We start from the raw sequence: 24,745 nt of genomic DNA, 5'->3' as shown, positions 1-24,745 counted from the left end.
TAATATTTTTTATTCTTTTACTTGTCCTCTAAGATGGTTCTGTGGTTAGGAAGATCCACTCATAGGATAATAAATATTTTTTAAAATGATATCCACGCCTTGGTCACCAAACTACTAATAGCTGCATACGCATCCCTTTATTTTACCTGCAGTAATTTCTGTTGATGTTATATTTTCAAAACAGGTATGACGCTGGGACAGTCATTATCCGTCAAGGACACGTAGCAACGGAATGCTATTTAGTGTTGTCTGGCAAACTGAAAATCGTTATAGATGATGCTACGATTTTAACCCCGGAAACATTATATGAAATTGAAGAGGGAAATTTTATAGGGGTAACTACTTCCGTCTATGTATTGTCAAGCAATTTGTGGGAAATGCTGCTTTTCAGTGTAGAGATATGAAAGAGAAGCTCTTCAGTGATATTTTCTTTTTCTGATGATTCTAATTACATGTTTTAAATAACAAGTAACCTCTCTACTCATGTGTTTTTGAGATGTTTTCTCAGTTGGGTGTCGGAGGTATTGTTTGTAGCTACTTCTATATTCTAATATACTGTAATTCTGGTAGTAAACTCTTGCACATACTGCTCTGCGATCCTATATGAAGATAAAGTTGAAACTCTTTTTATTTCCCAAAGGAAACCTGCCTGCTGACTAATACAAGACGCCCTGCTTCAGTTATATGTAAATCTGATTCAGAACTTGCTGTGATTGACAAGGAGGTATGTACACAAATCACCCCCCTCAAATGGCACATGCATTTATTTTGGCTTACAGTGAAACGAACTGATTTTTCCTGTAAAAGGCTTTAAATAAACTTCATAATACGGTCATACAGTAGTACCTCTGGTTACAGACGCTTCAGGTTACAGAAGCTTCAGGTTAGACACCGCTAACCCAGAAATAGTACCTCAGGTTAAGAACTTTGCTTCAGGATGAGAACAGAAATCATGCAGCAGCGGCACGGTGGAAGCATTAGCTAAAGTGGTACCTAAGGTTAAGAACAGTTTCAGGTTAAGAACGGACCTCCAGAACGAATTAAGTTCTTAACCTGAGGTACTACTGTATTAAAGTTGCCAGGGATGAGTCTAATACCAGACAAACTAGCAAGATATGACATCCCAAAACTAGATAAAGAAGAATACAGTGGTGCCTCGCAAGATGAAATTAATCCGTTCCGCGAGTCTCTTCGTCTTGCGGTTTTTTCGTCTTGCGAAGCACGGCTATTAGCGGCTTAGCGGCTATTAGCGGCTTAGCGGCTTTAAGAAAAAGGAAACAAACTTGCAAAAACTCGCAAGACATTTCGTCTTGCGAAGCAAGCCCATAGGGAAATTCGTCTTGCGGAACGACTCAAAAAACGGAAAACTCTTTTGTCTTGCGCGTTTTTCGTCTTGCGAGGCATTTGGCTTGCGAGGTACCACTGTATATAAACAGTTGTCCCTACAAGGATTGAGCCAGTCAGGATGCAGGCAGAAGGAACAAAGTGGGATTATTGTACTTCTTTTGGCCTGTCCATCACTGCAAGGGATTTGCTTGAAAAATGGTTCTAGACAGGTGAATAGCCGCATGCAGAGCTCCACTTCTTGTTTGGCAGGCACAGCCCCAATCAGAATATGAGACGTTCCTCTCATTTTGTGTTCAAAGAAGTGGCTTAATGGTTGTCCCAAGTGTCACCCCTTCAATACCCTATCAGCATACAGATAGCCATCTTCTGTTGTTGCTGTTCTAGAGCAGTCCTTACTAGGAGCAAATCCATTGTTAAATTGTTCCAGTTATGAATATTTGTTTCCATCATATGCCATAGCAAGGTTTCAAATAGCTATGGACAGGGCAGCCTTGCATTCTCAGGACAGCAGATATAAATAGAATAATCAGATATAAATATGGTGGTGAACAAAAGAAAAATACATAATTGGCACAGGAGCAGCTATCATTAGCAGAAAATGCAGGTCAGCTAACATCACATAGATTCAGACGATAATCGTGCACATGAGGATAAACACAGTTCAGTCTTGCCTTAGCACCGGCTATCAAAATGCCACCTTATTTTCAGTTGCAAATAAGTTCTCTTTTGCAGAGTTGACCTGTGCTGATGGTTCTTCAACAGCTGGTGGAGAAATGTATTTTAAACTGATTGAGTTATAGGCCAAGAAAACAATTTTAACCTTTGTGGCATATACAAGAGCCTCAGATTAAATGGGAACCAAATCAAATTAAACAGGACTTCCTTCAAAGTAAAGATGCATAGGATGACACTATAGAAATTCTCTTCAGCATGTTGTCACCCATCATCTGCTTATGATACTGTACTGAAGAAAACCATATGATCTAATCTGTATTGGCAGGTGAATTACCATTTGTCATATGAAGAACTCTAATGTGGAAATTCTTGCTTGTTTTTACAAGAGCAGTTTTTTTACGGCTGGGTCTTGGGCACATTATACACTCAGTTTCATGAGCAAAATAGGTGAGAAATCTTGACGATATGAACGGCTTACTCAAGCTAGGTATTTAAGTCATGAATCTGTGATTTTTGGGTATTGATATCTTATGTAGAAGCACCTGCCATTCTCTTCATCTACACCCCCCCCCACCGCATTGTACTCTTCATTTTTCTGGCGAAGGAGGAATGAGTAGTATTAATTGTATTAGGACGTAACAGGGTAACACGCCTTTAATAGCTGCCATATAAAGTTATGAATATTATGTTCAGGTTGCAATCCTGTGCACACTGTCCATAGGGCAAGCTTCACTGGACTTTGGGACTGCCTTCTGAATGGACATTCATAAGATTTTAAAGCAGTAACAGGGATAGGAAAAGGGACAGAACTATCAGGTTCGATTTTTTTTATTGGGCACAGGGAATGCTGCAGAATTTTTTCCAATCATGAAAGAATGTACAGTATAACTCAATGCTGCTTAACCATATCTATGCCAGCTACTCGTTCCTACTGAATACCTGTTCCTACTGCATACCCGCGCCAGCAGGGGGCGTGGTTGGCCTCCTGCGTCACTGTCCTGGCTGACGTGCCCTCATCCATTGGGCCAGCCAATAGGGTTGGCTCGTGGGCGGGGTTGAGCCACATTCAAGTGGACGTGGCAGCCTCGTGTCTTCACTCTGCTTCCCGGTACCTCCAGATCACCTGCCCGCCCGCCCTTAGGTGATAATGGTCATAATTCTTCCTTTTGACCTTGCTATGGACCTTGGTTGGTTGTCTTGGTTGACCAGGGGGCCTGGTAGGAATTTTTATCCATTTGGCAAATTGGCACCAGTCTCTTGGTTTTTCGCCTCCCTTGGTGCAAATCGTCACAACTTTTCAGGTATTGGTGGTTAGGCATTGGAATATCTGTCATGTGTTGGAGGGCAGGTTGTGGCCATCACCTACCCCCTCCCCTTGTTGGGTATTCTGTTAAAGGAATCTGGAGGTCATGGATCCTGTCCGATGCCCTGTCGGTGGCTAGGGCCATGGCATGACCCCCGGTGACATCAGGGGAAGCTTCCAGTTGTATTTGCATCAACAAGCTCCTCCCACTGGGTGTTAACCTTCAAATGACTCCCCGCTGCGCAGGGTGGGTTCATATGTTGATTGTTGATCCAATGCCTATGCCAATACCTCTCACATGCTGTAATCAATAAAGTTGTGGCCTTATTTAGCTCATTAACCTAAAATAAACATGTCTTGTGTCTTATTTATCCCAAGTGTGTGGAAGGTCCTCGACTCACAGCACATTGCTGCGTGAGTAATAGAGTATTATGCACATTTATTGCATTATCTTCGATTACTCCTATGTACACAAGGTAATGTCAAATTTTCCAAATAAGGAGATCAGTGCCAGCTTTTCCACATCCTTTTCACTTAAGTATCAGCAATGTGCCATATACCCACAAATTCCAGTTGCTTGAAGTGAAAAACAGAAATGAGAATTACCTTTTCCAAATATTTTAAGAATGAGAATTTGCTTGATTTTCCTGGCTTATTAAGTTCTGGGAAGGAAAAAAATGCATTAACAATGAATACTGCAATCTTGCGCCTTACCTTCAGGTAAGGCCTGATAAACATAATGAATACAATATAATGAATATATCCAAATAAATAAGGATTAAGCTGCACCTCACTTTGAAATTGCTGGTAATCTGGAAAGGATATACTAATCATTAGTATTTTAACTTTTAAACTGTCATGCACCTGTAAAAAAAAAAAGTCTATTAAGAATCCTGTTTTGTTTTTTAAAATGAGAGAAGGGTAAAACGTATTTTATTAAATGAACTTTGTGAGAGATATAGTTCATGATGGTAGCAATGCAAGTGTTAAAGCAGAAATTCTCATTTTAGCAAAAAAGGTGTAAGAGGTCTGATGCAAAGTCTGTAGCAGAGGAATGGCTCAGAAGAATGCTACTGGAATTTTGTGTTCATCGGTAGAATCCTCCAAGCATGTTACACATCCATCCTTAAATTTTAGTGAAACTTGTGTGGTATTCGCTTCTAATCACCACTTAGAAACAAATTGAGACGGTCCGGCAGCAACAGTAGATGAAGGGTTATATGCACTATATGTTCTTTATTTATTGCATTATGAAATATATCTCCATCGAATAATTAGATTTTAGCAGGTTATCTTCTTCCGAGAAAGGGAGAGTGTTTGCCAGTCACCTATAGGAACGTTTAGCTCCACTAACCTTTATGTATTATTAATATTTTAGACTCAGCAGTGCCTTCATTCCTCTTGTTTTATATTGCAAGAGACTGAAGCTTAAACTCTATAGGAATATGCCTACTTAGGGGAATTGAATAATGGAATAAAGAAATAAAAAGGTACTTTAAAAGCCTTCTAAACTCCTGGGGCTGGGGGGAAGGAGGAGGCCTTTATGAATGTTTTCACTTCACAACTGCAAGTAGTGCAAATGAACAGCACAGAAACAAAATTCATGGGCTTTCTAAAGGAAGTTGACTGTATTACCCAAGATGATTTACTATCCTGGCACTTAGGTGTAGATTAGAGCTACTCTGTTCATCAAAATTACAGCCTAAGCCTGACCTAGAGGGAACACTTTTTAAAACAGAAACATATTTATCATTTAGACAGAACAACCCTTTGGCATTTTACAACCCCCTCAGTGTCTGAATTTCAGGAATTCATTTCTATTCCACAGAAGAACACCACCGGGCTCCTCCAGACGACCTATTAATTCAGTATTCCTCTTAACTCGCTTCCACAAAGCTTACGCGACAGGGAGACTATCTCTGGTCTTGAGCATTTGTTCTGATTTGTTTACAAGGTGGTTATACAACAATGAGCAGTCATCTTGCATCCAACATAATTTGCTTGCAAGGTGTTCCTGTTAATCATTTGTTCATTCCAGCACTTTCCCCATCACTTTCCTAACTGGAAAAAGTCTGGGGGAATTTTTGTTTTGATTTTTGAAGTGGGTTTGTTGCACTAGGGTAACTTGTGATTCGAGGACCCGATCCCCACTTCGGGAATAAAGACACGTGGACACAGAATGTAAGGTTAATGGGTAAGGTAAAGGCTACAACTTTATTGATTACAGCATGTGAGAAGGTATTGGCTTAGGCATTGGACCATGGAACATTAGACTCCACCCACTCGTAGAGGGGTGAGTCTGAGGAGGGGTTAACCACCAGTAGGGGAAGCCTGTTGATGCTATTTTTTTTTAAAGATATTTATTAAAGTTTTAAACAATAAAACAAACCTACCAATCAAACCAAAGAAGAAACAACATTATCACACTCAAAACAAAACAGAAAAATACAGTAAGAGACATAGAAAAGATAAGAGATAAAAAAATAAGAAAAAAACATTAAAATCCAATTTTTTACTTATTATTTTCATAACCCTTCTTCCTGACTTCCTCACATCTCCCTTTTCTGTGTTCCTTTTTACACAATCATGTTCAGCAATATCTTACCCTCTTTCAAATCTTGGTCTATATTATACATTTCAACCCATTGTGTCTCCAATTTTTCCCCTTTATATCCTTTTGTTTACATTTGACACAGTGTAATCTAATTTTTTCACCCTTGTCTTTTGAAACATTTGTTACATACTCCTATTACCTATGTCACTGATGCCACATTGTCTTTATATCTTGCATCATTTTAGCATTCCAACATTTTAACATTCCAACATTTTACAATGTTTTTGCAAGTAGTCTTTAAACTTCTTCCAGTTCTCTTCCACTAACTCTTCTCCCAGGTCTCAGATTCTGCCAGTCATTTCTGCCAATTCCATGGAAGCCTGTTGATGCTAATCCAACTATAGGCTCTCTTCCTGATGTCACTGAGGGTTGTGCCATGGCCCCCTGCCACACGGGCATCAGACAGGATCCACGACCACCGGATTCCTTTAGCAGAATACCCAAAATTGTCGGGGAAGGCAATGACCACACCTTGCCCCCCAAAACACCAAGAACACATTCCAATGCCCAACCGCCAAATACCACGAAAGTTGTGACGGTTGCTATGAGGTAGGCGAAAAAACCCAAGAGGCCGGGCCAATTTAGCCAATTGGAAAAAATTCCTACCAGGCCCCCTGGTTAAACAGGGCGACCAACCAGAGGTCCATAGCAAAGTCTCAGGAACAGCTAATCTAAAAGGAGTGGAGGGTGGGTGACTCGAAGAAAATGTGTGTGCAATGGTGGGGATGGCTGGTGCGGCTGCGCTTGAGCAGCAAGCCCCGCCCCCGCCGAGCTTCCCTATTGGGTGCCCAACCGGGGAGGGGCATGGTGCCAGCCCTGGAGTTGAAGCAGGGGGTGGAGTGCCCCCTGCATGACGCAGGAATCATCTCCCGCTCTCAACCCCTCCCCTCCTGGGAGGAGGAAAGGCTAAAGCACTTTAATTGTTTTAATTGCATGCACCTAAAGTTGCATTCCCTGACAACCCAGCAGTTCGAAAGCACGTCAAAGTGCAAGCAGATAAATAGGTACCACTCAGGCGGGAATGTAAGCAGCCTTTCTGTGTGCTGCTCTGGTTCACCAGAAGCGGCTTTGTCATGCCGGCCACATGACCTGGAAGCTGTCTGCGGACAAACGCCTGCTCCCTTGGCCAATAAAGCAAGATGAGTGCCGCAACCCCAGAGTCGGTCACGACTGGACCTAATGGTCAGGGGTCCCTTTACCTTAAAGTTGCATTATGCACTTGAGCCTCTCCCACAAATTAGTGGATTGTCTATTAACAATTTAATATTGCTTTGTATTATATTATTACTGTAAAATAAATAACTATCTTTGAAAAGCATGGATACTTTGTAGGTGTGGGGCAGGCCCAGTCTTCAAGTCACTACCTTACTGATAAAGCACCTTAACACTTGGCTTGAAAATATCATTCCTGTGTAGTGTTTTATTTCTAAAAAGGCATGGGACAGAAGTCTGCTTGGAAACCATATTTACATGCCTGGAAACCCTGGTCAATAGTCACAGCTGTCTGAGAGCTGGCTTTGGCTTTTCTGTGGTACAAAATAATAATACTACTCTGTTTCACATGTTCAAAACCCTGGCTGAGACCTGGCTTTGAAACAGATTCTGGGGCTGAGCTCTGACCAGCCCTGCTTCAAAGTAAGCCTTGCGTAAGTAGTTCATGCCGTGCCATTCTGACTGTTAAGATGAGGAAGAGCTATCTGATAATTAGACTGGATTGACATTAAGTTGATGTATGTTTTATAGAGGTCTATTAATCAGAGCTTGATGGATCCCGGAAGTTTATTCTTCAAAACATTTGGATGGAGAGTTGTTTAGAGACACTTAACTAAAATTGTTTACTAATGTTTTATGATTCATCTCATAAAATCCCTGTCCCGTGGACTTGGAAAGCCTGCTGTATTTAAAAGATAAATGGTAAAAGCTGGATTTATCATGTCTTCTTTTCACTATGAATCGGATTAAATCATCCAGCATAGTGCTCCGTGCATTCATGCAGATCTCAGTAGGTTATACTGGGCCACCTCTCAGTTTAATTACCTTGCAGGGTTATTCTGGAGATAAAATGAGCAGCTGGAAAGAACCAGGAAAGCCAGCTGAGCTCAAATGGAGGACGTACGGAATCACAGAAACATGATTAACAGAATAAATGAATTAGTTTTGCTTCTTTCTCGTTATTCTGAAACCCCAATCAGGTTGAATAACAATACTGGCCTTCTCCAGCTCTTTCTCTCATGCCACTAAAAATCTCCCTCTCTTGAATTTTGATGTTTAGAAGATGCGACAACAAATTGCCCATAGTGACCCTACAGCCTCCAAACTTTGCATACCCACAAAAAGACCTATATCGTTGATTTGACACATTAGCCCTAATAGCAGCCGGATTCCAAATAGCTTGATTCAGTGAAAGTGGGACAGACAGTTCATCATGTCGTAAAACTGATTTAGGGCTTTGCCACTGGAAACTATATACTGGGTAAATCACAATTAAATGCAGTCCTTTTGTTTTGTTCTTTTAAAAGTTGCTTGCACATGGAAAAACAGATGTCATAAAGGGCATCTTCTTCAACATGTTAAGAGTTTTGTGTGTAAAATATGAGAGGAGCACTAAAACTAGCAACCTCACACTTGCAGGTCTGAAGTGATACAGTCCAGGAATAGTTTTACATTGTTTTCTATAATGGGATTTAAACATGATTGCTCATAGGGAAATGATGTGACAAATATATTAGTTTACATACGCAATGTCTTACATAACTTTTGATGCTTTATTCCTACAGCACTTTCCTTTGTGAAAATATCAGTTCATGTTCTGATTTGAGTTGCCAACACATTCAGCATAAACCACCAGGAATGGAAGCCGTGCGAGTTTAATATAATTAAATGAGAGTTATACAACACTTAAGCCGAATTTGTATTAAATTGTGATCTGCATTCTAAAAATTACCTTGCAAGCTGATAAACATCTTCCTGTGGTTAACTACAAGTTACAAATTGTGAATCGGCAATATAATTTTATGATTGTTACTGAGGAAAGATACTTCCAAGAGATGAAAATGAGCTTTCAGGGAAAACAAAGAGTTGGATTTTCTTCCCTTCAGTCTCTAATCCCATTCTGGTTTGGATCCAACATGCACTTAAATGTACTGGAAACAAAAGCTGGTGGTTTCTCTCTTGCACATTTAGGGTCCATTAGCACATATTGTTCATATATTCCTGTAATGATTTCCATGCAGATGCGCTGTGTGCGAATGGCAGCGGCGAAGAAACACTATGCTAGTAAGCCTAAGGCTGCAATCCTGCACCTACTTTCTAGGGAGTAAGGCTCATCGAACTCAGATGGATAGAGAGATAGGATTGATCTCTGGGAGCAAAAATTAAATGGAACAAAAACTTCTGGGAACATCTGTGTCATGTTGAGCTGCCTGCACCTACACCATTCACACAGTGCGCTTGCACAGGAATCCCCCCCCCCCCGTGGCATGAGCTGTGGAAACAGATAAGGTAACATTTGGGGCTTGGAAAGCCACTACAGTGGTACCTCAGGTTAAGAACTTAATTCGTTCTGGAGGTCCATTCTTAACCTGAAACTGTTCTTAACCTGAGGTACAACTTTAGATAATGGGCCCTCCCGCTGCCACCACCGTACGATATAGACTCTCCTCCCTGGAAGAGAGGGGAGTGGTTGTGGGCGGGAGACCGAGCTCCGCCCCTGGTAGGGGGCATTAGCCCCCTCCCCTCCTACCTGGCTGGCGCCCACGCCCACCGGAGGTGGCCAACCAGGTGTCTCCGGGGGGCGTGTGTAGCAGCTTAATGCTGTGGTGCTAGCTCCGCCTCCTCCTCATTCGTCGTCGTCCCTCAGCAAGTCACCCACCCTCCACTCCCATTTAGCTCAGGGTATAGGTTTTTGGCCTTGCTATGGACCTTAGGTTGGTCGCCCTGGTTGGCTGGGGGGCCTGGTAGGAATTTTTCCATTTGGCATTAGGCCTTTTGGTTTTTTCGCCTACCTCGTAGCAATCGTCACAACTTTTGTGGTATTGGTGGGTAGGTTAGGCATTGGATTCATATGTTGTGCTGTGTCAAGGGCTAGGTGTGGCCATCGCCTATGCTATCTACCGTGGGTTATTCCGTTAAAGGAATCTGGCGGTCGTGTATTCCGTCCGATGCCTGCTTGGCGGGAGGCCATGGCACGACCCTCGGTGACATCAGGGGGTGAGCCTATAGTTGGATGAGCATCAACAGGCTCCACCTACTGTTGAATAAACCCACCACCTATAGTCATCCAATGCCCAAGCCAATACCTTTTCACTGCTGTAATCAATAAAGTTGTGGCCTTTTCTTGCCCATTAACCTTATATCACGTGTCCTTGTGTATTTATTTCACATAGCGGGGTCGGGCCCTCGATCCACAACTGTTCTCATCCTGAAGCAAAGTTCTTAACCTGAGGTACTATTTCTGGGTTAGCGGAGTCTGTAACCTGAAGCGTCTGTAACCCGAGGTACCACTGTATTCATGTCAAGTTTTCTGAGAAAATAAATGCCAGGATAGGGCCAGGAGAGCCATGACTTTGAAAACTGCACCCTGTCAGATCTGTTTCTCTGTTGGGCACTAGGATGCCTGTTGTTGTTTAGTCGTTTAGTCATGTCCGACTCTTCGTGACCCCATGGACCAGAGCATGCCAGGCACTCCTGTCTTCCACTGCCTCCCACAGTTTGGTCAGACTCATGTTTGTAGCTTCGAGAACACTGTCCAACCATCTCGTCCTCTGTCGTCCCCTACTCCTTGTGCCCTCCATCTTTCCCAACATCAGGGTCTTTTCTAGGGAGTCTTCTCTTCTCATGAGGTGGCCAAGGTATTGGAGCCTCAGCTTCACGATCTGTCCTTCCAGTGACCACTCAGGGCTTATTTCCTTCAGAATGCATAGGTTTGATCTTCTTGCAGTCCATGGGACTCTCAAGAGTCTCCTCCAGCACCATAATTCAAAAGCATCAATTCTTCGGCGATCAGCCTTCTTTATTGTCCAGCTCTCACTGCAAAGTGGCATTTTGTGCCTCCTGGTGCCAAAGGAAGGAAGTACCAGCCAAAAGGAAATTGTCTGCTCTCCATCTCTTATAGAGTGTCAGTTTGTTTCCTGCCTTCTCTCAAAGCAGAATTTTTTTTCATATTTGATGCGGCCTCTTTCTTCTAGCCTCTTCCTCTGTCTACAGCTGTGCCTGCAATGCTTAAAGGGAGGGGGTGTTTATGAAATTTTCACCCCACTCCCCGACTTCGCCGTTTCCTCTCATCTTTTTATGTGTCAATTGCTCCCTCAGTAACAGCCTCCTCTTGAGTACTCTCGGTTTAGGGGCAGCCCATTGTGCTTGTCTGTATTTTGTCCTTCCCTTTTTTTACATTTATCTGCTATGTTCCACCCCAAACGTGCCAGTTTGTCATTGTCCTTGCACCTCGGCCTACTGCTTCCTCAACTTTTGTCTTCTGTGTCGTTTCTCAGCTGTTGATTGTGAGACGTTATGCCAAAAGCTTTGAAAAATATAGATTTCTCATTGTGGCGTTTGCCCATTTTGGGGGGATACGTTTATATTGGGGGAGAGAAAGAGTTAATAGGTTGACCAATAAGAAAGCCCAGAGGCGGAGCCTACCTGATTTTAAGGTTCAGCCCAGAGGTTTTGACAGTGAGTTCGGTTGGTTCTTTTGGGAGGGGAGATAGAGGAATCAGAGTACATTAGAGACGGACAAGACTGAGAGGAAATAGAGTGACATCGTTTCAAATATATGTGTTTGAAATAAACTTTAATCTTCATTGTTAACTCTACCTGACTAAGACTCAGTTCTTCACTGGGGAGCCGTGGGTTTTTTCCCACACTCGTGCCCTCTTCTTCAGAGGCGTGCATTCTTAGAGAGCTGGCTGCTATCTTGGCAAGGCATGGTGGTGCAAGCTGCCAAAATATGATGGCTCGGAATACACCACTCTGGCCACCATTTTGAGCATGCAGTGAGTGGCAGGAACACTGTGGAAGGCCCTGTCAGATCCACAGTGGTGGTGGCGGCAGACAGGAAGACCGCATGAGGCCCAAACGGCGTGGCTTGGGTGTGGTGGGCAGGGGTTCTGGACTCTTAGCACCTGTCCTGGCTCTCACTGGAGGATGAAGAACTCGGACCCGGCGTATGGTATCTATCCAAAACTTTAATGCTTAAATCGGCATAGTAACTAGGGTTAGAAGGCACAACAGGTGCTATGCACGGCTGTGCAAGCTAAGATGTTGATCCAGCTAGTGACATTCTCATTGGCACCCATAGTATGGGAATGGCTGGTTAGCTGGTCAGCGCATGAGCAGCTGTTGCGGCCTGTTGCAGAGAACTCCCACCCCCCAGGGAGCAATGCCTGGGGACCAGCGGCCAGCAGACTGGGGAATTCCCAGGCTGGCCACTGGAGATTGGCAGGTTTTTCTGCCAGCTGATTGATTTGAATTCCAGCTGGGCTGAGTGGATGGGATTTGAGGAGTGCATAAAGGCCAGCTGCCCCTGACCCCAGAGACCTCAGGTATATGTTTGTTTATGGGGCAGTCTTAAAAGGTAAAGGGACCCCTGACCATTAGGTCCAGTCGTGACCAACTCTGGGGTTGCGGCGCTCATCTCGCTTTATTGGCCGAGGGAGCTGGCGTACAGCTTCCGGGTCATGTGGCCAGCATGACTAAGCCGCTTCTGGCGAACCAGAGCAGCGTATGGAAATGCCATTTACCTTCCCACCAGAGCTGTACCTATTTATCTACTTGCACTTTGACATGCTTTCGAACTGCTAGGTTGGCAGGAGCAGGGACCGAGCAACGGGAGCTCACCCCGTCACAGGGATTTGAACCACCGACCTTCTGATCAGCAAGTCCTAAGCTCTGTGATTTAACCCACAACGCCCTTGGGGCAGTCTTACATTTCTTTAAAAACAAAATTACTTGTTTTTTAGCATTACAGTGGTACCTCTGGTTACATACGCTTCAGGTTACAGACTCCGCTAACCCAGAAATAGTGCTTCAGGTTAAGAACTTTGCTTCAGGATGAGAACAGAAATTGTGCTCCGGCGGCGCAGCAGTGGCAGGAGGCCGCATTAACTAAAGTGGTGCTTCAGGTTAAGAACAGTTTCAGGTTAAGTACAGACCTCCGGAACGAATTAAGTACTTAACCCGAGGTACTACTGTATATTGAATCTTCTGATAATGGCTGGAGGAATTAGAACTGCATTTGACAGAAATTTACTCTGATAGGAGTATGCGGGGGGGGGGCGGGGGGGCGGGGACTGTGTGCAGCAGAAACAAACAAAAAGGCGAGAGAGCAGTATTCAGCAATTCCATGCCCTAGAAAGTGAGAGGCTCCTCTAATGTGTGTTAAGTGTTTGTTTCTCAGAGGAAACAAGAGTTATCAGGTCAGGAAGGTGAAAAAGACTTCTGGAAAAAGATCACCCCTTCCAACGCTGCTTACGTCAAAATGAACATTTAAAGAAGTGGAATATTAATACTTATAGAATTTCTTCATGCATTTTTAATGACTCCTAGCTTTTGTAGCTGAATCTGTAGTGAATGAAGGTACAAGAGGTTGAGTCATCACATTGGTAGCTGGTGCCAACTTCCAGGCATTAACTTTAATTATTTATGGGTTTTTTGCTGATAGAAGTTATGGCACATTTTAGAAAGCGAAGATTCTGCCTTGCTCAAGCAAAGGCCTATCACCTGGCTCAGTGGCTGAGGTTAACAGAGGGAGAAATGCCGCCTTCACTTTTGCCATCAAATCAGAGCTGCTCGTTTGTATCTTTGCCCTTTTTGGTCTGGTCCATAATCAGTAACTAGTAATAATGTTTCCTAATATAGTAATCGTTATTAAAGGATTGAGAGCGATCCACAATATTCTCCTTCCACCTTTCTGCCAAGTGCCTGCCTTTCTCCCTCCTTCCCCCAGCTGCTGCCAAGTGCCTGCATCTCCTTTGCCACCTGCCACTAACCAGGTGCACTTGTCAGCACTCTGGCTGCAAGCGCAGTATTTTGGGGGCTGGCCCCCAAGGGGCCCACTGTCCCTACTGCAGGAAGGTGCCATCTCCCCTGGCTCTCCCGACTGCCCACTTCTGCTTAGCTGCTCGGTGCCAAACCACACGGAAGAAAGGAACAAGCAAGCGGGGGAAGGAGGGACTGGCATTGGGGGCATGCGCAGGATGGAACAAATATTGATGGGGCTGGACCCCCAGAGGAAAATTATGGCAGGGGGCCAAGCTTACCCAGCCCCATACAAGTTGGTGCACCTGTTGCTAAGAAACCCTGGATTCAAATTTTGATTTAATGTTAACCATTTTTGTTGTTTAGTCGTTCAGTCGTGTCCGACGCTTTGTGACCCCATGGACCAGAGCACGCCAGGCACTCCTGTCTTCCACTGCCTCCCGCAGTTTGGTCAAACTCATGTTCGTAGCTTCGAGGACACTGTCCAACCATCTTGTCCTCGGTCGTCCCCTTCTCCTTGTGCCCTCCATCTTTCCCAACATCAGGATCTTTTCCAGGGAGTCTTCTCTTCTCATGAGGTGGCCAAAGTATTGGAGTCTCAGCTTCAGGATCTGTCCTTCCAGTGAGCACTCAGGGCTGACTTCCTTCAGAATGGAGAGGTCTGATCTTCTTGCAGTCCATGGGACTCTCAAGAGTCTCCTCCAGCACCATAATTCAAAAGCATCAATTCTTCGGCGATCAGCCTTCTTTATGGTCCAGCTCTCACTTCCATACATCACTACTGGGAAAACCATATGTTAACCATAGTTTGCATTTAACCTGCTGCAGATACAGTGGTACCTCTAGTTATGAACTTAATTTGTTCCAGAGGTCCGTTCTTAACCTGAAACTGTTCTTAACTAGAGGCGTGCTTTTGCTAATGGCGCCTCTTCCTGCAGCTGCGCCGCGGGCACACGATTTCTGTTCTCATCCTGGGGCAAAGTTCTCAACTCGAGGTAACTCTTCCAGGTTAGCGGAGTTTGTAACCTGAAGCGTTTATAACCTGAGGCTGTTGTAACTTGAGGTACCACTGTACAGTGCTACTCCATAGATAATGCATAAAAGGGAAGCAAGTTTGAATTCACACAGGGGAGGTGGAAGGGAAGGGGTGTGCAATCTGTGGGATCCACGTTGAACAGATTGAGACGTGTTATATCTTTACCCAGTTACTATGGAGGCCCAAATTGCCTAACAACAAAAGATGTTAACAAACAAAACAAAACAAAACATCACCCTGACACAACCAAGTTCATTGTTATCAAAATACGGAAACAAAGCCATGGTAAATTATTTTATTACACTGATTTAAATTTTTTGTTGCCTGTCCTTCATTGTAACAACAATCTCACAGTGGATGCATTAGATAACTTTAAAGTACAGTGGTACCTCGGGTTAAGTACTTAATTCATTCCGGAGGTCCGTTCTTAACCTGAAACTGTTCTTAACCTGAAGCACCACTTTAGCTAATGGGGCCTCATGCTGCCGCCACGCCGCTGGAGCACGATTTCTGTTCTCATCCTGAAGCAAAGTTGTTAACCTGAGGTACTATTTCTGGGTTAGCGGAGTCTGTAACCTGAAGCGTATGTAACCTGAAGTGTATGTAACCCGAGGTACCACTGAAATACATATAAGACGAAACGCAAGAAAGAAAATATTATTCACAATATTGACTGCCAGTAAAATAACGAGCAAACAGAATTAAACCCCAACAAACGCCTGAGTAAACAAGCATGTCTTTTTGGCTGCTGCTGAAAATTTGGTGCCAATTCTATTTCAGAGGAGGGGGAGTTTCCTATTAGGGCACCACCACCAAGTAGGTCCTGCCTTGGGCAGCTACGTAACAAGCTTCAGATATCTGGTGCCCCTTGAAGAGTGTCCCCCACAGGCAGGTCTATGTGGGAGAAAGTGTTCCATCAAGTATCTAGGTCCCAAGTTGTATAGGTTTTCTACTAGTCAAGATAGATAGATAGATAGATAGATAGATAGATAGATAGATAGAGATATAGATATATTTGTTGCAGGTATATGACACAATTAAGGTTACTTCCTTTAATATATATCCCCCCCCCCGTTTAACAGGATTTTAAATGTATTCTTGCCAACTTACGATGTGAGCAACACCGCACAACTTGTCTCTTTTTAAGGTAACTTACTTTTTTACCTCAAAAAACCAGTGCTTTAGATTATGACTGTAACCCTGCGATTAATAACGTGTGTAGCCCATGCTTGGCAGTTGGCTAGATGACTGCTGCCTGAAAGTGAAGGAGAAAAACAACAACTCTCTTGCACATTAAACTATATTCTTCTGAGATGTTTAATATTTCATATATAGCTGGGTTATTTTTGCTTCAAGACTTAAGGTCCATAATTAATGTATGCCTGTTAAGGTGTACAGCTTGTCAAATATTCTTAAATCTTAACGGCAGTCAACCAACACTGACAGATGTAAAATGAAATAATTCAACTCTTAGATTACTTTTTATTTCTACTTAAGGTATTAGGAGGCAGGAATCATAAGGGAGCGATACTTTCATTGGAACAACTTGTTTAAACTGCAAACGCAAAAAAAGGTTTTAAAACTTTGCAAAGCTCATTAAAACACAGTTTGAAACCTTAATCTGGTTTTCTCATTTTCAGTATATGCTGTCATCTTATTTATCTTATGTTTCTGATTTTATAGGACACACCAGTGTTTTAAGTTATCCTAGCAATGTGTTTTTGTGATGATATTGCCCAGTAGATGGTGCTGGGCACATTCAAATAAAATACTATTTGGACAGAAAGGGGAAAGACACAGTTTAGGAGCCAAGATGTGAAAAAAGGGAGAATGTGTGTAGCATCTTCAATAGAAGATAGAAATGAGTGATCAGCTAGTATGCAAATCTTTCATGAAGTTGACTGTAAATAATAAATTGAGATTCCTAATTTTTCCTTGAAAAAATAAAAAGAGGAAAATTTGGTCAGTGGCGTAGCGTGGGGGGTGCAGGGGGGGCCGGCCACACCGGGCGCAACATCTGGGGGTTAGGGTTAGGGGCGCAAATCCATGGGTTAGAGGGCGCAAATCCACGGGTTAGGGGGCGCAAATTACTTGCCTTGCCCCGGGTGCTGACAACCCACGCTACGCCACTGAATTAGATACAGTGGTACCTTGGTTCTCGAGCTTAATCTGTTCTGGGAGTCCATTTGACTTCCGAAACCATTTGAAAACCAAGGCGCTTCCAAGCGGAAGCCGCGTCGGATGTTCGGCTTTCGAAAATGTTCACAAACTAGAACACTTACTTCCGGGTTTGCGGCGTTTGGGAGCCTATTTGTTCGACAGCTAAGCTGTTCGAGAACCAAGGTACCACTGTATTTAGATAATTTTTCTCCTCCACAGTTATTTAAACACCAACACAGAGCAATGAAGCTTATTCCTATCAGGAGGGCCTGAGGGCTACACGTAAGACAAAGAGCACTTTAGATCAGCAAAAATAAGTTTTTCCCCCTCCCTCCCCATGAATATAAGAAAGATAAGTTCTGCCACAAGCACAGGATGACAAACTAAAGGCTGAGGTTCTATCCTAGACAGACTTTTCAAGAGCATTAGTGAGCTCACTGAAACTTATTTCCAAGTAGATGTGGTTAAAATTGGGCTATAAGGCTGAAATGTAACCAGAATTAACTGAGACCATTCACCTCTCAATGTTCCTGTTTTTGTTGGCACAACAGCATAAAAACACTGTTGTTTCCCTTAATGGTGCTACAGAATTCAATACTGTATTTGTATCATTTCTCTACTGTTGTTTATTTATTGTTATATCAATTTACATCTTTAACAGAGATGCCAGTGCAGTTTAAACCTCAGAGACAGCCTACCGAATAACAATAGTCTGCTCTCTATCCAGCATTGGGTTAAGCCTAAGCTTTTTAAAGGCGCTTCAGGCCACAGCTATTGCCTGAGAATTCAACAGCAGTGCTGGGTCTAGAAACACTCCCAAGTTACAAACCAACTCCTTAGCAAAGTGTGTGGTCTCCTCAACAACAGTCATTTTCCCAGCCTTAAAGGCCACCAAGTTTGCTACTATCAAGTAGTTGTATTTCGTGTATTTCAGCTATAGAACAGATACTTCATTAACAGTTCTAAGATATGTTCTGCTTTTTTCCTCTGCAGAAACCTCCCACTGTTTTCTCCATGGCCACCAGGAAAAATAGACCACCTTGTCCATTGCTGTCTATGGAAATTTTACAGGTTGTCAAAAATAATAATAACTCTGCCTCTGCAAAAAAAAGTATAACGAATAGCAAATTTGCTACAGTTATCTGTAGATTTTTCTGTAACTGGGCTTATCCATTTTCCTGTGTCTCAGATGTTCAGTTTCCATGAGTTATTAGATTTGTGTGTGAGTGATCTTACAAGTTTTGTCAAGTTAAAATACATAAGTGGTTCTACAGCGGTTACTTTTTATAAGATCTGCTCATTTAGAGCAAAATCTTATCTTCTTTATCATCTGTTTGGGCTCGAGTTCAGACTGAGTATAGCACAAAACCAAAAATAAGAAGCACAAAAGCCTCTCAAATTAAGGGTGCATTTAAATCAGACCTGTATGTATCTGAGTCGGACTTTAATCTGAATCACGGGCATCCGAAATGTATACGTATTAAATCGATGCCATTTCATTTCTTTCACTTTATGCAGGGCTGGTACAACTGTTGTAGCTGACACCCTGAACTCTTACTTTCTGGTTATTGTGAAATCAGTAAGTATCTTAAAATAAGCTAACACAATAGCAATGCCATATTGGGTGGGAGGTTACCGAAACCATGAAATTTATATTGGCCACATTGAAAATGATATGTACATTTTTGTAATACCAAAAGCCACTTTTTGTGGCTTCAGAAAGTTAGGATATCCATATAACAATTCCAAGGGATTAGCTGTATTTGTTCTTGTAGCAAAACCACACCCAAAAAGGTTGTGTTGCACTTTAGATACCAGGTTCTGCGTTCATTGTCATAGGATACACAAACAAACCCTATTTTTTCGCTTTTCCAAACCGATTTAAACGTGTGTGCCATTCTTTTCCATTGACGTACTGTGGTACCTCGGGTTAAGTACTTAATTCGTTCTGGAGGTCCATACTTAACCTGAAACTGTTCTTAACCTGAAGCACCACCTAAGCTAATGGGGCCTCCTGCTGCCGCTGCACCGCCGGAGCACGATATGTGTTCTCATCCTGAAGCAAAGTTCTTAACCTGAAGCACTATTTCTGGGTTAACGGAGTCTGTAACCTGAAGTGTATGTAACCTGAAACGTATGTACCCCGAGGTACCACTGTATTTAACTTTGGATAATGCCCAGTTTGTAGTTTAGCTAATGAAGCGGAATAATGGTTAAAGTTAAGGAAATAATATCATAGTTAATGTAATACAATAAAATACAAAAAAAAAAATCTCTATTCTTGTAGGGTCGTTGCACGGAGGCAGCAAAGCTGGATCCAGAGACAATTAGCACCTGGGATGGTGATTGTTCTAATCTTCTTAATCAAATTTTGCCCAAAGTAATTCAAAAGAGAAGATAGATTTCACTATCACCTTACATAACATAAGCACATCCTGCATTAGACAACTTTTACTATACTCTGGGCACATTTTAAGTACATCATGGAAAGAGTAACAGGTTCCATTAATTTGGAAACAACAAATCGAGCAATTGCTGACAATAAAAACAAGTGTAAGGATTCAGAACTGAGTGGCTAATTGCAAGATTACAGCTTCTAATTTGCTAGTGGCAACCTGTCAGAATGTCTCTACCACCTGGTGACCACTCCTACATTGTGTGCCACAAAATAGAAGCCAGATTTGTGTTTGTGTGAAATGAAGAAGTAAACACATACCATTATGGCACATTCTTTTATCTTAGTCTCTGGCATGTCCCTTCTTTAGCACCTACCAAAGCCTCTCTTTTGTTCTTCAAAGAAAGTTTACAATGATAGCCGACAGTCCTCATTTTGTGAACATAGAGCTTGGCCAGCTTCTTCAGCATGCAGAAATATATACTACAGTCGTACCTCGGAAGTCGAACGCCTTACAATTCAAAAGTTTTGGCTCCTGAATGCCACAAACCTGGAAATGAGTGTTCCAGTTTGCGAACGTTCTTTGGAACCTGAACGTCCAACGTGGGTTCCTCAGGTTCTGATTGGCTGCAGGAGCTTCCTGCAGCCAATTGGAAGCCATGCCTTGGTTTCCGAACGTTTTGGAAGTCGAAAATACTTCCAGAATGGATTCTGTTGGACTTCTGAAGTACGATTGTACTAACTTTTTCTAGGACTTTCATATGTATGGATTTCTGTAATCACAGTGTCATGCATCCCCTTAGGTAACAAGGACACCATCCATTTAAGGCACATTTAAAGCACATGGCTTCCTCCAAAGAATCATGGCAACAGTAGTTAACCCTAACAGAGATACGATTCCCAGCACCTATAACAAACCACACTTTCCAGGATTCATTGAGGGAAGCCATGTCTTTTAAATGTATGGTGTATATATGTGACCTTGCTGTCAAATCAGAATTATTTTCTTGTATGGGAATGACTGGTTGATAGATGCAGAGGAGATAAATGTTTGTTGTACCAGTCTCTGAGCTCGTTTTTGTGTATTTACTGAAGATAAGCAGGAGTTTTTCTTATAAACTGTATTTTAGTCTGAAACCACAAACAAATTACTAAACTAATAAAATTCATGCACACAGACATGAGAGTAGCCATTGCGAATGATGATTTGGAGGCCAGAGTCCCCTATTAAAGAAGCCAGCTCTACACGCATTGCCCTAATTGGCACGGTAATGCAACCTGAATGAGCCAACTCTGTTTCCTGCTTGATTTTATTTTGTCTTTTTAATTAAAGCATAATTAAGACAAGTTCTGCAAACTGAACCCTGCACACTGCAATTCACAAGCAATAATTTAGTGTCATGTTTTCTTTTTTAAAAAAAGAAGGAAAAGAAAGGCCAGGTGGTCACATGATCTGTGGCAATGATGCTGGAGCCTGGATATGTAACAAGCATTATGTATTCTGATACGTAGGGTGATGGTTCCAAAAATACGTATATTTTAAAGCATTCTGAAAACTAAAATGTTTTTAAAAGCTATTCTTTTTATTATGATTTGCTGCATCTTTATGGACATCTCAGCTCCACTGAGAATGACACATAGATATACATCTGAAAAACAAAGGCCACAGGTAGGACAATGAAGTCACTTTATTTCCTTTAAGTTTGTGTGCATATGTATATGGGTGCTTTGAGGGCATGGAATTCCATTATTTGGGACCCACATCTGTGAAACAAGCCCTATACTGTGGTACCTCGGGTTAAGAACTTAATTCGTTCCGGAGGTCCTTTCTTAACCTGAAACTGTTCTTAACCTGAAGCACCACTTTAGCTAATGGGGCCTCCTGCCGCACCACCACCGCACGATTTCTGTTCTCCTTCTGAAGCAAAGTTCTTAACCCGAGGTACTATTTCTGGGTTAACGGAGTCTGTAACCTGAAGCATATGTAACCCGAGGTACCACTGTACTGCATTCCTACCAATCATGGACCAGTGATTGTGGAGTGGGGCTCCTGAAGACAGCCTATGTGAGAAGTCAAGATAATAGAATATAAGAGAAAGCACTCCTTTAAATGTCCTGGACTTGGGCACAATCTGTTTCATTTAAAGTTGATCACCAATAATTTGCATTGTTCTTAGAAAAAGACTGAAAGTCAATAAAGATTGACATACATACACACACACACACACACACACACAGTCGTACCTTGGATACCGAACGCCTTGCGAGTCGAATGTTTTGGTTGCCAAACGCCGCACACCCGGAAGTGAATGTTCCAGTTTGTGAACGTTCTTTGGAACCCAAACATCCAATGGGGCTTCTGTGGCTTCCAATTGGCTGCCAGAGCTTCCTGCAGCCAATCGGAAGCCGTGCTTTGGTTTCTGAACGTTTTGGAAGTCAAACGGACTTCCGGAACAGATTCTGTTCGACTTCTGAGGTTGAACCAGTGAATATATTCTAACAGTAATATATTCTGACAGCAGTCTGGAAGCAGTATTTTGCACTAAGCTGGGCAGGCATCTTGATTGAACTCTGAAAATACAGCTGCCCCTTAGAGCCAGGGCAATTTCCAGAGATTTTAATTGTATGTTCTGGACATTAGTCACCCATTAACAGCGCAAACATTTGGACAATAAGCATGCTGGTTTTCTTTTATTTTTCCACGTTCTCTTCCCCAACCTCCATGCGACCAGTAAAGGCAGAATCAATTCTACAAAATAAGTATATAAACATGCCTAAGCTGTGTTTTACAGGACGCACAATTTAGGTTTCCTTGCATTCAATTTGGATTGTTTTGCACAGAATTAATTTTTTTTAAGACAGAGAACACAAATTATAAAATTGACTTACTTACAGCTGCATTTATCTTCCTCCCTGGAAAACTGATACAGCTTTATTACTCTCTTTTATCCCAAAGGCATTTCCTCTCTCTTAATTACAGCAAATAAAACAAATTAACACAAATTTTCCCCTAGTGTATTCAGTTATGCTCTAGTTAACTTTTCTGCTTCTCCCTCAGTCCAGTCAAAGCAAAGCCCTTGGTGGTTAACCTTTCTTAACTTGACATTTCCACCGTTAAGAGTAAATTGCTAGCCCATTGCGACATTTACCACATTTTTCTTTTCACAACAGGTAGCTTCATTAGCTCCCCGTTTCCTAAAGATTAGGAATCTTGAACAAAGTGATATTTTTGTGAGTATCTGAGTGGCGCGAACCTTGTTGAGATGGAAACAGCATGTGTATTTGAAAAATTGCTCCAATTGGCCAAGCCTGAAGAAAAAGGCTACAGGACAAACTAGAAAATGTGCTTAGAAAATTAGTTCCATGATAGTCACCTGAGGACTTTGTGAAGTGTGCATTTTTCTTTTTGAAGGTAACAGCCCTCCAGATCTTGGGCTGAAGGTTTGTTGCAAACTTTAATGCAGTTCTTGGTACAAATTCTTCTGAAATAAATGGAATGGCCATTCTTTTCATGCTAATCTGCTCAACATGGAAAACCAAAACGGAGCAATTGTCATTCTTAGTGGCTGACAGGAGCCTGAATTCTGAAGTGTACCAGAGGTGGGGAATTGGAGCTACCTGCCTGGCCAGAACCAGAACTTGCCTAACCTACCCTTTGCCCGCCTGTCAGTTACAGGATGTCATATGACATTATTCAAAGCTCAGACTGTGTCTGCAAAGCTGCAATTTTTCTTTTGCATCTCCAGCCACAGAGATGAATAAAGCTCCTTTGTGTTCCCAGCTTGAATTCAAGTTGGGGTTGCAAAATAATCAATGGGAGTCCACTTAAGAGTGTGCACTGCCAATCTTCATTTGCAATTGCAGGCTGAATTGAAGCTGTAGCTGCAAGGGAAGCTTCTTCCTTGGAACTTTCCCACACCTGACACCACGTTATCTCAGGTGTGAGAATGGTGGGTGTGGCTTGCCCAAAGCAGCCCGTTGGGCCAACTTCCAAGCCAAGGCCTCGTGGGCCTAATTATCCCATGGGCCAGAGGCTCCCCACCACTGTTCTGTAGGGGTTGGCTGGGGGAATTTGGCTGGCACAACTGCAATAGATTGACATGTGAAAGAAAGTAAATTGTTTTCAGTATAAACGCATCAGTCTTAAAGTGTATATTTGCCATTACAGGGATTGACTGAAATAATGGACAAATTCTGTGACCTTCAACTCAGTTTGGTAAGAAATTATTTTGAACAATGAAGGAAAAACATGTTCCCCTGTCTCTCCCCAACCCCATATGCTTTATTTAGGCTTTTAAACCTTTTTAATATTAGGACTGCGAAGCAGTTGTCTCATCCTCAGACTGGGGGGGGAAAGCTCTCTCTATGCAAAAAGTTTTAATCCAGTTCCTACAAGTGGAACACCATGAATTACAAATTACATACAAATGAAATAAACAGTACCTGATGTCCCTTTTCTGTTTTAAATGCTGCTTTCCAAACCTGTGTTTCCAAAGTAAACTTGATTCTGGAACCCCAGTATGGTTGAAGGAGGGATGTTTTCAGGAAAAAGCAGGAGGTGGGGAAATAGTTAAGCATCTTCTTGTCCTTCCTTTAATGGCAAATCATCTTCCCTCCCACTATGACAAATTGTGTGGATAAAGTATTGTCAGACTTACATTGCATACAGCTGCTGTATGATATGTATCAATGTGTACAGGGATCAATGTGTACTTTGCTGATTGACAGGGCGTTGTTATTTTTATTTTATTTATGTTGAGGGGTTGAGGCCCCAGCCTACAATTTCCTACTTTGATTTTTATTTTATTTATTTTATTTTATTTATTCAACACTTTACCAGAAGTTGGGAGGAGCACACATGGCTCTTGTAGGAATTTGTGAAGCAAACCTGGCGTTGGACGTTTATATATTGCTTGATGAATAAGCTTTTCTGAAATACTCAAAGGGGAAAAGGCAGCCTGCCTTGGTTCAGTGGCCTTCAGAGAACATTTCTAGATGTCCATAATAACACTCAAATGGTGAAATGCAAACAAGGACATTTGGCATTTAAGTTATGAATAACAAAACTAGCATCGGAGTAGTGCTTCTGCGTACACATCTGCCACTCTACAAGTGAGGGAAGGATGTGCGCAGAACTATAGCAATTTATACTGGGCGGTTGAACCTACACTTTCTCACTTCCTTCTCAGAGTAGCCTTTTGGCAAAACCAGTAGCCGATCATAAATATATGCCTTAGAAAG

At 42.4% G+C, this 24,745-nt stretch overlaps 2 protein-coding genes across 4 annotated transcripts in view; one reads left to right on the top strand and one right to left on the bottom strand.

Moving 5' to 3' along the window:
• Positions 1-24,745, bottom strand: part of EXOC1L (exocyst complex component 1 like) — a gene marked incomplete at its 5' end in the record, with an annotated part of 109,280 nt that overhangs the window by 25,485 nt on the left and 59,050 nt on the right. The gene's annotated exons all lie outside the window — the stretch shown is intronic.
• LOC310686343 (uncharacterized protein) overlaps positions 1-24,745 on the top strand; it is a 43,269-nt gene that overhangs the window by 13,090 nt on the left and 5,434 nt on the right. The window contains exons 5-13 of the mRNA XM_083460054.1: positions 185-335; positions 641-724; positions 16,032-16,096; positions 18,103-18,180; positions 18,628-18,688; positions 19,397-19,451; positions 21,124-21,173; positions 22,676-22,735; positions 23,673-23,720. Of these exons, the coding sequence (XP_083316180.1) occupies positions 185-335; positions 641-724; positions 16,032-16,096; positions 18,103-18,180; positions 18,628-18,688; positions 19,397-19,451; positions 21,124-21,173; positions 22,676-22,735; positions 23,673-23,720 (652 nt within the window). The remainder of the gene's footprint in view (positions 1-184; positions 336-640; positions 725-16,031; positions 16,097-18,102; positions 18,181-18,627; positions 18,689-19,396; positions 19,452-21,123; positions 21,174-22,675; positions 22,736-23,672; positions 23,721-24,745) is intronic.

Source organism: Podarcis liolepis (assembly GCF_965112155.1).
Source record: "Podarcis liolepis genome assembly, chromosome: 9".
Classification (NCBI taxonomy): Eukaryota; Metazoa; Chordata; class Lepidosauria; order Squamata; family Lacertidae; genus Podarcis; species Podarcis liolepis.
The sequence above is the reverse complement of the archived record's forward strand: the minus strand, read 5'-3'. Positions and strand labels throughout refer to the sequence as shown.